The 13,969-nt window shown below is 36.5% G+C and overlaps 1 protein-coding gene across 1 annotated transcript; it reads left to right on the top strand.

The window, feature by feature from the left end:
* Window positions 1-8,346: 8,346 nt before the first annotated feature.
* LOC149842531 (high mobility group B protein 9-like) lies at window positions 8,347-11,101 on the top strand. Its single transcript, XM_090000685.1, has 5 exons — window positions 8,347-8,519; window positions 8,610-8,688; window positions 8,857-9,015; window positions 9,314-9,715; window positions 10,868-11,101. The coding sequence occupies exons 1-5, from the start codon at window positions 8,347-8,349 to the stop codon at window positions 11,099-11,101; spliced, it is 1,047 nt and encodes a 348-aa protein (XP_089856811.1).
* Window positions 11,102-13,969: the final 2,868 nt, after the last annotated feature.

The following is a 13,969-nucleotide window of genomic DNA, read 5'->3' on the forward strand; positions in this document are numbered from 1 at the left end:
GTCTTTACAACCACTCCTTTTCAAGAATCGTCATTTTTTTTTGCACCAATGGAGGAGAGGGTACTTAAGTCTTTGCAATCACATCAAACTTCAACGCTAATTAATGCTGACAAACATGGGGATACGAGACACACATGCTTATATACGTGGTGCTCTTTGGGACCCCCGATCATGAGATGTAGCTAACTGCCCTATTCGGGGGGGGGGGAACATATAACCTGCTTCGAGGCTAATGCATACATACAAATTCCTCACAGCCCAAACAAGGCTTATCTTTTGAACTATCCTGATAGCTCCGTTGATTTTTCAATATTGCATTGAATGTTTTGCGAAGACCTGACTTTAAACAGATGATCTCCATATTTTTTCTTTTTTTTAGGGAAGAACATGCATTAGATTAAAAGATTTTTATGTCTTGGCAAGTTTTTAAAGAAATATAAAAATCAATGACCGCAATGCACCAAAATTTCACAAGAAAAAGAAGAGTTTTTACCAGTGTTGTGAGAGGCGTAAGCCTCAATACATGAAGCCTACGCCTCATAGGGGAAGCGCACGCTCAAGGTATTGAGGCATTGCAGTGAAGCGTTTCAGGCTTGAAACGCACGCTTCACTCATGTGAAGCGCACGTCTCAAGTCGAAACGCGCTTCGCTTCTAAGACGTGCGCATCATGTTGAATGTCGTCTTCGATTCTCGATTCTGTTTCGAAAGAGATCAGAAGAGGTGAAATTGTTGCAGTAAGGAAGCGATGGTGTTCGCCATTTTTGCTAGAATCGTTAAAGTTTCCCGGCGGAATTTGGGGGTGTAAGAGAGGGAGTTGAATGACTAATAGAACTGATCCGACGACCAAGAGCATCCACGAAATGAACCCTCAGAATCTCGTTGAGAAGGTTTTGAGGTCGAAGCAGAACACCTACTGGAAGGAGCAAGAAGGAGCAATGCTTCGGTCTCACCGCGGAAACCCTCGTCGACAAGGCCACGGAGTTGGACCATTCCGGCGGAACGTATGGTGGGAATAGGAAGGCGACTCCTTTTATGTGTTTGGTGATGAAGATGCTTTAGATCCAGCCGGAGAAGGAAATCATCGTCGAATTCGTCAAGAACGAAGATTATAAGTAAATGCCCCAACTTGCCTTTTTTTTTTGCTTTGCTCACTTATTATTATTATTTTTCTTTCTTGGGATCTATAGAGGTTTTGCATTTCTCGTTCCATTGATTTTAAGGGTTTTCCTCTTGTAGTGAATTGTTGGCTTTCTTTGTCTTCTAATGCAATTGCTAATGGTGAAATGAATGTATAATTGGTGCTTCACCTTCTCTTTTATTTCGAAACAGAAAAAGTGTGGTCTGGTGGCAGGAGCAACGCGCGTGTGTGCGTGCGTGCACCCTCACAGTGAACTCGAATAACTCATCCTTTCATTTTTTTATTCACTTTTGTTTTTTTGAAATTGTTTACCGGTTTATTTACGTGCTTCAAAGAAGAAATTGTCTATTTATTTTTTTACTTATCTTTTGGAGTTGTTGGATCGCTTGGAGGGTAGAGTTCCAGTGGTTCTTGATGGATTTGGAACTTAATTGATCTTGTGAGGACACAATTTATTTTATATTGTCATTTATTATTTATTATTAGTTTTTATTTAAAATTTTCATTATTTTATTAATATTATATATTTTATTATTTTGATCATGAAGCTTACGCTTCAACGCCTCGCTTCATAACAGGCTCAACACCTCGCTTCGCCTCATCGCATTTAACAACCTTGGCTTTTACAGCTACACAAGTGGGGATGTCAATGATCAAATTTAGATCCAATATTCGATCAAATCTGAATCCGATTAGTCAGTTTCACTGCAGAAAATGTAATCCAATAAGATATTTAGACTTGGATTTAGTATGTAGATTTGCATATGAAAATATGAAGCCAAGTCCAAACTAAATCCAAATCCATCATATTATCCAACCTGGTTACATATATACAATTAGCTAAATGCAAACCACACTCAGTATTACCTTTTTCCCAACCAACTCTGAATCAGAACCCAAAGGTTAGGTTCAGCAATGCGTAGCTCTGACCCTGAGTCCGACCACCTTTACATCCCTATACACAAGTAAATTTCAAACATGTTTCTCGGTAAACCAATCATGGCAAACATGTAACATGTTTGATTGACTAAATAATACCCAGAAACCATGACTTTCTACAAGAGTCTAGTATCCTCAGGGGTACCAAAGATAACACTACATACATACACTAAAATTTCACAAGAGAAAGTCACTTCTTACACTCAGGCAAGCATATTTCTTACTATTAAACAAACCATGGCAAACACATCCACATGGTGTAATTGACTAAATAATTGCTAAGATATATACATTGTATAGGTTGAACATACCTAAATATACTAAAGTGTACTTTATAGGAATTTATTTTGTATTTCTTTTATTTTATTTATCTTTGCATTCAAGATATACCAAAGGTATACTTTTTGTGTATTTAATCTTTAATTTAGGTATAGTTTATGTGTACTTTTTTAGGATTTAGGTTAAGTATACTTGATGTATACTTTAGGTTTGATTAAGTTTTATATTTTTTTATCTTTTTTACATGATTAAATATTTTATTTTTGTGTTTTTGTATTTTCTATGTTTTGATTATTTTTTGAATAACCTAGTTGCTATTGGGATTTTTTCTCGTGGCTGGTTTGGCTAGCTAAATTAGTTGTTAGAACTAGTTCTAACGGCTAGATTGCTCATTTTGTTTATTGTATAGTTGAAAGAGAATATATGTAAATAGGTATGTGTGTGTGAGCATGTGTGCACATGAGTGATTGCAGTGAGGATGTCTTGTAAAATAATAAAAATATTATTTTTATATCTTGTTATCGGCAATGCAGTGTTTGTTGTCTTTAACGAAATGCATTGTGATAATGCATTTGGATTTCATTTGTTTCAAGTGAAATTACTATCTTTTTTTATTTTCTTTGTCTCAGATTTCATGCTACTCTGTGACATGACATCAGACCTAGAGAATGATCTTTTTCTTGTTTGGATTTTGTGGATTCAGGATCCTTTGTTTGAGTGGCTGTTTCTTGATAAGGCATTGATCAGAGAGTTGTAATGAAATCTCAAATAAAAATACACTGACAATGCTACTAAGAGCATATAAGAAAGTACTTAAGCACGAAGCCACAAAGGCAATACACTAGTCACCATTGGGCAAATACAAGGCCACTAGGGAAAACTCACATTACAATGGAACACAAAGTAGCACAAACAATATAAAAATAATAATATTTTACTGTAAAATGCTTAAGAAAAACATACAAAATATATGGGAGAGATCCCATGCATATAGAGGCTAGCCCAACTAGTTGTTGGGCTAGTCCCAATGGCTTGAACACATTAAAAATAAAAAGTATAAAAATGCCCCTAATGGGCATGACCTATTAAAAAGACAAAAATGCCCATAATAAGCATGACCTATTATAAATACATAGAAATCCTAAGATATATATATATATATATAATGCATATACATATTAATATATATATATGTATATATATAATAACTATACAAATTAACACTCTCACTCAAACTTACTATGTGACGATGAAAAGTTTGCTAAAAAGAGAAATGAACGAGGTGAAGGTAAGGCCTTAAGAAAAAAATATACTAGTTGATACTTGAAAGTCACATAGGGCAGTTAAATTGTTCCACCCAAATACTCTTCTTTAACACAGTGACAATCCATTTTTATATGATTTGTTCATTCATGAAAGGTGTGATTATTGATAATGTAGATAAAATTTTTATTGTCACAAAACATCTTCAAAGGATTGGAGATGACAACTCTCATATCTTTTAGAAGATTTTTCAACCAAATAATCTCTATAGTTGTAATGCCTCAAAAATTTAACTCAAAAAACATGATTTTTTTTATAATTACAACGGAAATCATTTGTTTAAAATGGCTAAACAAATTGAGCGAGTTACAGATCGATCAATCATCACAACTAAATTAAATTATGAATAACATTCATAAAAAAAATTAATTCAATCTCATCTAATTAAAAATAATATCAGAGTCTCTCAATGTCTATCATAACAAAATGGAGTCTATCAAAAAGAGTTCCTAGAAAAGAAAAGATTGTCTCTCGACACTGCCACAACATCTCGTCATTGCATGACTTCTTAATCAGTACCTATATATAATAATTGGGGTCAGACTCATCAAGTTTCAATAGAAAATACTAAAATACAATATATGTAAACCAAACCATTATACACAATACACGCTTTCATTTACTTACGGTTAATCATTTAAGCAAATATTTTTTTAAAACATGCTTTCAAGTACAATTACATATCACGAATAGATTCAAAGGCAAACACCAAAATTATATATGAATAGTTAAATAATGTGTGTGCTTACTAATGCGAATCAAGTAGTTTTTTTATGCATGAGTGACTTTAACTTCTTTTATTTATGTTTTCTTTTTTAAATGATGCATGTAATATCTAAACTAGTGCACACACAATTATTGTTTTGATTTTTAGTCGTGTGAGTACCAACACATGTTTACCTAGATCAGGGCAATGACTCATGAGAGGATATATTTAAACAAGTTGTGGCTTAACCCTGATCAGACACCAGTCACTAGTCACCAATGCATGAGTGATGACCTTGTCGAGATAAAGTGGTCACCTCACTCAAGACCCAATCAAATAAAAGTCATTTGTCATATTGGGGCTCATGCTCTCAAATGAATCTAAAAAAAAGAAAATCTACCAATAAACCCACTACACCCTCTACTACCACAAAACAAATCATATAGGATACTAAAACTATTCGGATCCATAGAATCCGGTTCCTATTAAGAATAAAAATAAAAATTACAACTTAAAATTCAAATACAACATAATTGAAAAACTAAATAAAAAAATATTTTTTGAGATGTGAGTGATCAAAATTCTCAAAAAATTCAAAATGTGAAATGATGGTTTTTCCTCTAGATCCCATTTGGACCCAAATTAGGCATTTTTGGCTTGGGGGTCATGGTAATTCGGATCGGGTCTCGCTTCTCGCATACATCCATATTGGTCCAAATGTGCTGCATTAGAGATAGATAGGGAATGAAATATGTGAATGAATGTTTAAGGGGGTGAAAAGGTGCATATAAATAAGCTTAAAAGAGAGGGAAAATTGAGGATTTTAAACTTTAGAGGAGAAATTTATTAGAAATCTTGATTTTCAAATTATATTTTTGAATTCATTTGGTTTTAAGGGGAAAAATCAAATGGGCTTTGGATTTGGATTTTGGTGAGACTCATTTGGGTCTCATTAAATCCAAATCCCACCTATTATGTATATATCAATATATATATATATATATATATATATATATATATATATATATATATTTATTTATATACATATATATTTTATTAGATCCATTGGGGTCCAAGTGGACCCAAATTATATTCATTTTAAGTGAGATCTATTTGGGCCTTAGGTGGATCCAAGCAATTATTTTATTTTAATAGGATCCATTTAGGTCTCAAATAGATCCAAAAACCTTATTTACTAAATGAAATTCAATTGGGTCCTCAAGTGAATCTAATATCTTATTTTCTTAGCGGAATCCATTTGGGTCTTTAAATGAATTCGAAACCTACTTTGCTTAGTGAGATCTATTTGGAGACTCAATTGGATCTAAATCCCTTCTATGCTCGTTTAAACATCTATATGGGTCTAAACCCTACCCAAATCCGTTTGGATCGATTCGAATCATATGGAGATCCAAATACCTTGTAAAAACTTCTTAAATTTCTTAATTAAATATTTAATAACTTGAATAAATGTCATAATATTATCGTTAATGAATTTTCTAATTAATCAATCAATAATTTGCTAAAAGAATGGAATTTAACTAAATAATTCACAAAAAATCTTTTATTATTTATTTCAAAATTTTAAAAAATTTATGAACTTTACACCATGACTCTTTTAAAGTTTGGATCCCCTTTTGAGTCTATTTTAAAAAAATATATATCTTTTAATGGAAAGCCCTTTGTTTTTATTTTTAAAATATGATAATGATCCATAATTGTGTACCTTGTTTGATTGGGCCTTGTGGAGTCTCAAGCAAATAGTTCTTTGTTTATCAGACACTCTAGAAATAGTGATATATATATATATATATATATATATATATATATATATATATATATATATATATATATATGTGTGTGTGTTGATGATATCATTTAAAGATAATTTTTTATCTATTAAATACATAAGTTGATTATAAATTATAAGAAAAAAGTTTAGCCGGGCTCACTTCAATACTTCTTGGGGATTGAGAATATCCCTACCCACAATGACATAATTATGTCTAAAAGAAAATATGTCGTTGATGTTTCGAATAGAGTAGGTATGGTACAAGATAAGCCCATGGTGATGCCATCAACAATAAATGTGTCCCTTTCAAGATAAACAGTGAACCTCTTGCATGTCAATTCATGCAAGAGCTGACCTCATTAAAGTCATGTCAAACAAATATTATGATGCCTTAAAGGGGACAATGACGTATGATTTGCATATAGGTAAGTCCAATTTGATTGGGCTGGCTAGTTATGCTGATGTAGATTGGGTTGATGCCTGATGTCCGAAGGTTAACAAGTAGATATTTAACCTTTCTTGGACCCAAATTGTTATCTTAGAACTCCTCCAAACAACATACAATTGCAAAGTCTAGTAATGAGGTAGAATATAAAGCTATAACTAATGTGTTGTCAGAAATTATTTGGTTAACTTTCCTGTTGAATGAGCTTAAGATTCCATGTTCATATCATTTTGTGCGACATACTTGGCAGCTAATTTTGTTTTTCAATCTTGAACAAAGCACATATAAATTCATTTTCACTTTGTTCCGAAGAAGGTTAAGACGAATGAGCTACAAGTAGGATTCGTTTATTCTAAACAATAGTTGATAGATATCTTAACCTAGCCATCTGGAATATGATCCAACTCCAATTGGATACCATTCCTAACGCGGGGGTCTAAGTGAAGTCGAGCTCACGTCTGGGCTCTTTTCATTTATGAGATGGATGGTCCACTTCTCTAGGCTCATGTCCATTGGCGAAATAACTTCGTAGTTTTGATGTTGCGACTTGAGATCAAACCCCAAAATCAAAGCTTCAACCTGTCATGTTGTCAGCTTTACAGGTTATGTATAATATATTTATCCATACAAAAGCAAAAATGTCACCAAGACCGTTGAAAACAAAAGGCCTTTATAGAGTTGTTATTTAAGAGATAATAACTGCAAGAAATGTATTATATGAAACAAATCTCTGCTATAGGCTTGTTTGATGCGACCCATGAGGGTGAGCCTACGGACTCGGGCCAATTAGCTCGAGCTTAGGCTCGCAGGGGCTAGGGAGTTTAGCAGTACGCCAGTAATGAGAGAGAGAGAGAGAGAGAGAGTATGGTAGCATCTACAGGCCAACTCACTGATGTAAGGAAGGGGAAGGAGGGAGGGGCATGGTTGGAAAATGTGGATAACCTGACCTGCTTTTGCATGGCAGCAGGAGGTTGAAGGTGGCGCAGGAGACTTGTTAATCCTGAATGGGTACGGCCAAGATACGTTACGTTAAAAGGTCAGAGAGAGAGAGAGAGAGGCCTGCAGGAAGAAAAGATAAGAGTACCGACTTCCCAAGTGAGGGCAGAATCTGAAGCTGCTGTGCTGACATTCTGAAACAGCAATTATGTTTTATTGCATCTCCTTTCTATTAGCTCTTAAACCAGCCCAAGACAGACTGAGTTTTTAAAACAGCCATCAAATAGTAGCCATTACCCTCCACGCGTCCATCGTCACAATAATGTTTTCCCTAGCAACACTCAACCTGGATGTTTTTTATGCATAAGATACTATACTGCTGTCCTGCTTTTAAGACCAACAAGGCTACAAGAGTAATCACAGTGAGACCCCAAGTCTGTTTGGTCACTTGGTTCTGGTTATTGGTGTCCCTCTCTCTCTCTCTCTACGGGAGTATTGACAGATAAGATCCTAGTCTTGTCGGTCATTTGGTTATGGTTTTAGTTCTCATATTGAAAACTTCTACTTCTTTCATTCTTTTAAACCAAGTTTTCTTTTTGCTTCTAAGATCAACAAGACAAAACCACAAGAGAAATTAGCAATAACAGTAAGACCCAAGTCTGGTTGGTCATTTGGTTCTGGTTCTCTCTCTCTCTCTCTCTCTCTCTTATTGAAAATTTGTGCCTCTTTCCTTTCCGACTCACAAACAGGATTTGGACATTTGGGTGGCCAGAAGTAATTGGGCGTCATGCTAGACAACAAAGAGAATGTGCAAACTCTGCCGGAAAAGAAGCAGGAAATTTTGAAGGACGAGAAGATATATCCGTCTGCTCTTGCCTCCCATGAAGATGTGGTCAAGGATCCGGTAGTTTTTATGGATACACTGAGGAAGTTTCATTATTCCCTTGGTACAAGGTTCATGTAAGTTTATCCCATAATTACTGTTGCTGGTGTAAAATAAGATATGAACATACCCAGAAAAAGTTAACTATTGTTTTGTTCTATTGGAAGGATTCCGGTCATTGGAGGGAAGGATCTGGACTTGCATCTTCTTTATGTGGAAGTAACACGGAGGGGTGGTTTGGAAAAGGTTTGCTTTTTATAAATTATGTTTCTTTCCTGATCTTTTGACAAATTTATGAAGATAATATTGGAAGGAAGAATAAAGAAAGTGCAGGTTTTTGGTTTTGATTGATGTTGTTCTGTGCATATGTTTCTTTTATTTCCTGTTTTTATAGTATCTGATTTTTTTGTTTAGGTTGTTGCAGACAGGAAATGGAAGGAGGTGATAGCTGTTTTCAAGTTTCCACCCACAACCACAAGTGCATCCTTCGTGTTGAGGAAGTATTACATTACTTTGCTTCATCATTATGAGCAGGTTTACTTTTTTAAGATGGGGGGACCTTTAGTACCACCAGCTGCAGGTAAATACTAAAGAAAACAATCTTTTGTCTGGTTTTTGTCAGTATCTTTGGATGGTATTGTATATCTTGTTCTCTAGGCTCTCTTGGTTTTTGCTTCAATTTTTTTATCCTGTTTCAGTTTCCTTGTCTGTTAAAAGCCCATCATACCGACCTGCAAACAGTGAAATTTCTGAGACTGCCTCTGAACCTGTAAAACAAGAACATCAGCAAATAACCAAGAAAAGGAGAAGAAACAAGACCACTCTGCAAATTGGAGGTTGATATTTCAACTCGTCACTGCATGCATTTGAGTTCTCTTTTTCTGGTCCAATTTTTCTGATATATAGTTGGTGTTCAGCTGCAATACCAATGAATTCTGCCGTGGTTGGAATCATTGATGGGAAGTTCGATCATGGATATTTGGTGAGTGTGAGACTGGGATCAGAAGTTCTGCACGGCGTGCTATATCACCCGGGAAGGTCAGAAAACAAAAATGGTAGCAATGCTAATGGCGCACCACCGTCCGGCCATCTTAGCCGGCGAAGAAAGGGGAGGAGGAGGGATCCCAATCACCCCAAGCCTAACAGGAGTGCCTACAATTTCTTCTTTGCAGAGAAGCACTCCAAGCTCAAGTCGTTGTACCCTCAAAGAGAGCGTGAGTTCAGCAAAATGATTGGGGAGTCATGGAACAAGCTCACCGAGGAAGAGAGGATGGTAAAATTGAAGCGTCGCTCTTTCCTACTATTTAATGAGCCAGGGCTTTCTGCCTAGTCTATCTGTCTACGTTTTCAGAAACCAAAGACAGTATGTCTCGAGTATACCTCACTGAGATACTTCACCTAGCTTGTCTTATATCGACACGACACGCCACCAGCCACAAGCACATACCTTGACATCTCATAGACACAATCAAACGTGTCGAACACAGTCAAGACTGTGTTTCTAGGCTTATCTGTTTCTTTCTATGACCTTAATTGTTTGAACTCTATTAACTTGTATGTTTTCTCTTTTGAAACATTTCATTGGCTGCATTATACTTGAATTTTTAAGTTAGATCATTATTAAATGTTTTTAATCATAACCATTTAGAATTGTTGTTCAAGAATTTGCACTTAAGATGATATTTGTACTTTATTGATGAAACCAAGAAGCTTGAATCTACATAGTTCATATGCGCGTTATATATAAATTGTTCGACTGTTTCCAGTGTTGGACAAAATTGTGTCGTACCAAGTGTGTGCCTCGTCTCTGTGACATAGCTTTGAGCATGAAATAGGGTGTGTCTGGCCATAAACTTGTCCCATAGCCAATAATTTGTAACGTCCGCTGTAAATATATACTGCTCGTGTGACCTTCGAAGCAGGTGAGGGCTGGTATGACTTGCATATTGGTGCGAGTTTCCTATATGCTTAATCCAAGTACAACCATCCGACAGGTTGCAGAAGCTTTTGCCTCTGTTCAATACATAATGACCGAAGCCAACTTCTGCTGATGGGTTAATCCGAACAGTTCATGGATGGTCAGCAAATATGATAGTTCTGGTGTTGATCGTGCACATGTTTTGATTTATCTCAAAGGTGATTTTAAGCGACCACACAAATTGATTTTGGTTTACATGTATAGTTCTGGCTGTATTGACAGTAACAGGAACTTACTCGAGACTAATTTGAGCTCAGTTTCTTGAGCTAGTAGGATCAAACTGAGCATTTGCCGAGCTGACCAATCACATTTCTCCTTTGCCCTTAAATTCTAACCAAACCAAGTCACGGTGCTGGGATTCCTTCAAAAACTTGGTCGACTCTTGTTGGTTCCTCTCTTTAGACATCATTTCTTGTTATTTAGATTCTCAATGTGTGTTGATTGCAGGTTTACAACGTCTGTGGCATGAAAGACAAAGAGAGGTACAAGAGAGAGATGCAGGAATACAGAGAAAGGTTGAAGCTTTCCCAACCAATGGAAGGGATGAGTGAGGGGAGACAAAGGCGGAGACGTGCTGCATCGTCCTCATTGTCTGATCAAGCTGTTCGAATAACGACTAGCTCTAACTTGCCTAGTGATATTGCCCCCCCAACGCATGCAGGGAACGTCGATGAGAAATAGGAAAGATGACTAGGTTTGGTACTATATGAACATAGAGAAAAACAGGTTATTTGCTTATGTTGAATGAGAAAAATACCATGTTTTTAGTTCTGATTATGTAGCAAGGGTTAACATTTACCTTTTTCTTGGGGGCATTGATTTTGTAAGCTTTTCTATGTGGCGATTTAAAACTATATGTTATTGGTAATGGATGGTAGTGTTTCCTTTGCTTTCTAGTCTAACAACTCCTTATTTAACTCTAAGATTAGCATACATTATCAACCTTCTTTAATAGGCCATTTTGTAAGGCACACTCAACCTATGTAGAGAGAGTGAGGGAGAATCAGGTTGCTACTCTACGTTAACTAGGAAAAGTGTGAAGGAAAAAATGAAGCAGCTTTTAGCAGGGGTTGTCAATCGGTTGGGTTTTTGTTGGATATGTGTGCCTGGTTGGTTGGGTTATGATATTTGCTAGATATTTGATTTGACCAAGGTTTTTAAAGGCATGAAGAATATTGAGGGGTTTTTCAAAAATAAGAAAGGTGTAATCTTCATTGTTTCTCAAGGTTTAAACTGAAAAAATAGAGTATTTTATTCATTAATTGTAAAGTATAAATAAATAGCAAACTTAAATAAAGAAAAACATAGCAATAGGAAGTTAAAAGAAACATAGACGTGGGGTTTTATTATTTTTCGTGTTTGAGGATAGCAACTATGTAAGGTGCATGCAAACACGGGCAGATCACATTGCACACTTTGATTGTGCCGCTGCACCTGACTGCCTCCATCTCTAGGGTACCGCTTGTCAGCTGTGGAGCCCAACAGAAGATAGACGGTGGATAGGGTGCAGCTGCATACTAAAGCTTGCATTGTGATTTCACCAGATCCGTCCAATCATCATGCAAGGGTAAATTTATAATCTAATTTTGTCAAAAAACTGCAAATGGACATAAAAAAACAAAAAGGTTCAGGATAAAAACCAACGAGGAAACCAAAGAGAGCTCAGGTAAGTACTAATCACAGTTTATTACAATAAAAAGTATAATGTGCTAGGGAGACCTATGCCTCACCAGCCAGTAGGGGTGGCAATCGTGTCGGGTTGGCGGGTCAGCATACCTCAACCCGAACCCAACACGTTTATTAAACGGGTCGGCTGTGGCAAACATGAACCCGGCCCGTTTAATAAACGGGTAACCCAACACGACCCGCCAACCCATTTAATAAATGGGTTGGGTCGGGTAAACGGGTTCTCAGGTTGGCGGGTCAGGTTGGCGGGTTGGCATACCCCCAACCAGAACCCGACCCGTTTAATAAACAGGTTAGGCAGGTCGACCCGTTTATTAAACGGGTTGGCTTAAGCCCAACCCGACCCGCCTAAGAGGCGGGTTGGCAGGTCGGGTTGGCGGGTCGTGTCAGGTTTTGCCACCCCTACCAGCCAGCATATAAGCATAAGCCTGATCAGTGCTGTAGTTTGTGACAAAGGGCGTTAAAGGCATATGCTCTTAGCACCCTTCCAAATACCTTTACGCTGGTTTGGAATCTTGCAGTGGGTGGTAGCTAAGGATGCAGTTACTAAATCCTCAAAATTTGTGGTTTTATCAATCCACATGGTTGTTTGGGATAAGTGGCAGCTAAGGATTTACCAATTCCACTTGTACAACTGTTTTGAATACTGTTGAAAAGTTGAAATTATGCCTGGAAGAGCATTGGGAAGGTGGTCAGAGTAGGCACCCGTGTAGAAGTTGGCAACTACCACCTCATGTAGGTGGGAAGTGAAATGTGGGCTGGAGGTGTCAAATACCATCTCAATTCCACCATTTTCTGCAACTGCATCTAATCTCAAACGACTTTGGTAATGGGTATTTCACACTTCCCACTCTGGCTACGTCCGACACCTAGATTCCAAACAGGGCCTTAAAAACGTTGGATTCAACCCAGCTGACTCAAGCATCATGTATGTATTTTCAAGTATAAATATATGTTTTAAATTCTTAAATTATAGGGGTCGGTTATGGATTGTTCTTTTTGTTTTTTTAAGGTCTGTTATGAAAATTTTCAGATGGATATTTAGAACGAAGAAAAAATCAACAACTAATATTGCACCAAAACTTGGTGAAATAGAAATCAAACTCTCTCATAGAAGGGATTCAATCAAAAGCATGATTTTTAGTGAATCAGCAATGATGAGCATTAAGAAATTGGGATTAAGGAAAAAGCAAGTGCCTCTAGAAGCATTTAAGACAGTTTAATTAAGATATAAACTATTTAGGAGCCAGAAATGATGGCATATCTGAAAATGTGCAGCTACTTTACAATTATAGTGGATCTTCTATTAGGACAAAAAAAAGAAGAAGTCGAATTCGTTTTCCAAAGAATAAAAGGTACTTTTATAGTTGGATCTCGAAAATTGAATCTAACTTTTAGAAAATGGAAAATAAATGGAGCAGGCCAAACATGATAAAACGGTTGTCTTAAGTTTTTAATTTAAGTAAATCAGTAAAAGATTGAATAATCAATAGTGTATCCCCAAGTTATCATGCTTCAATTCCATTAAAAAGCACTAAGGAAAGGCCCTGAAGGCCTGAACTATGCCTACCCTGCTGTCACTAAAAAGAATCCAGTAGCAGCAAAGAACCAGAAACGCCAATCCAGGAGTAATCCTAGAGTGATTTTCTTTTTGGGCTCTGTTTGGAAACTAGTAGCTGGGATGGGAATTAATGCAGTTGGTAAAACCTTGGTCAAAGTTCCTCGGTAGTAGATGTTTGGAAAGTGGTAGCTGGCACGAGTGTTTATGCATTTGGGATGAGAAGTGAGGTCCCTTATCCTTTGTATTTACATTAAAGAATGAAATTGGTAGTTATCAAATCCAGGATTTGGCAGCTGCCACTT

Source organism: Nuphar pumila, chromosome 3 (genome assembly GCF_984573655.1).
Source record: "Nuphar pumila chromosome 3, dmNupPumi1.hap1.1, whole genome shotgun sequence".
In the NCBI taxonomy this organism is placed as follows: domain Eukaryota; kingdom Viridiplantae; phylum Streptophyta; class Magnoliopsida; order Nymphaeales; family Nymphaeaceae; genus Nuphar; species Nuphar pumila.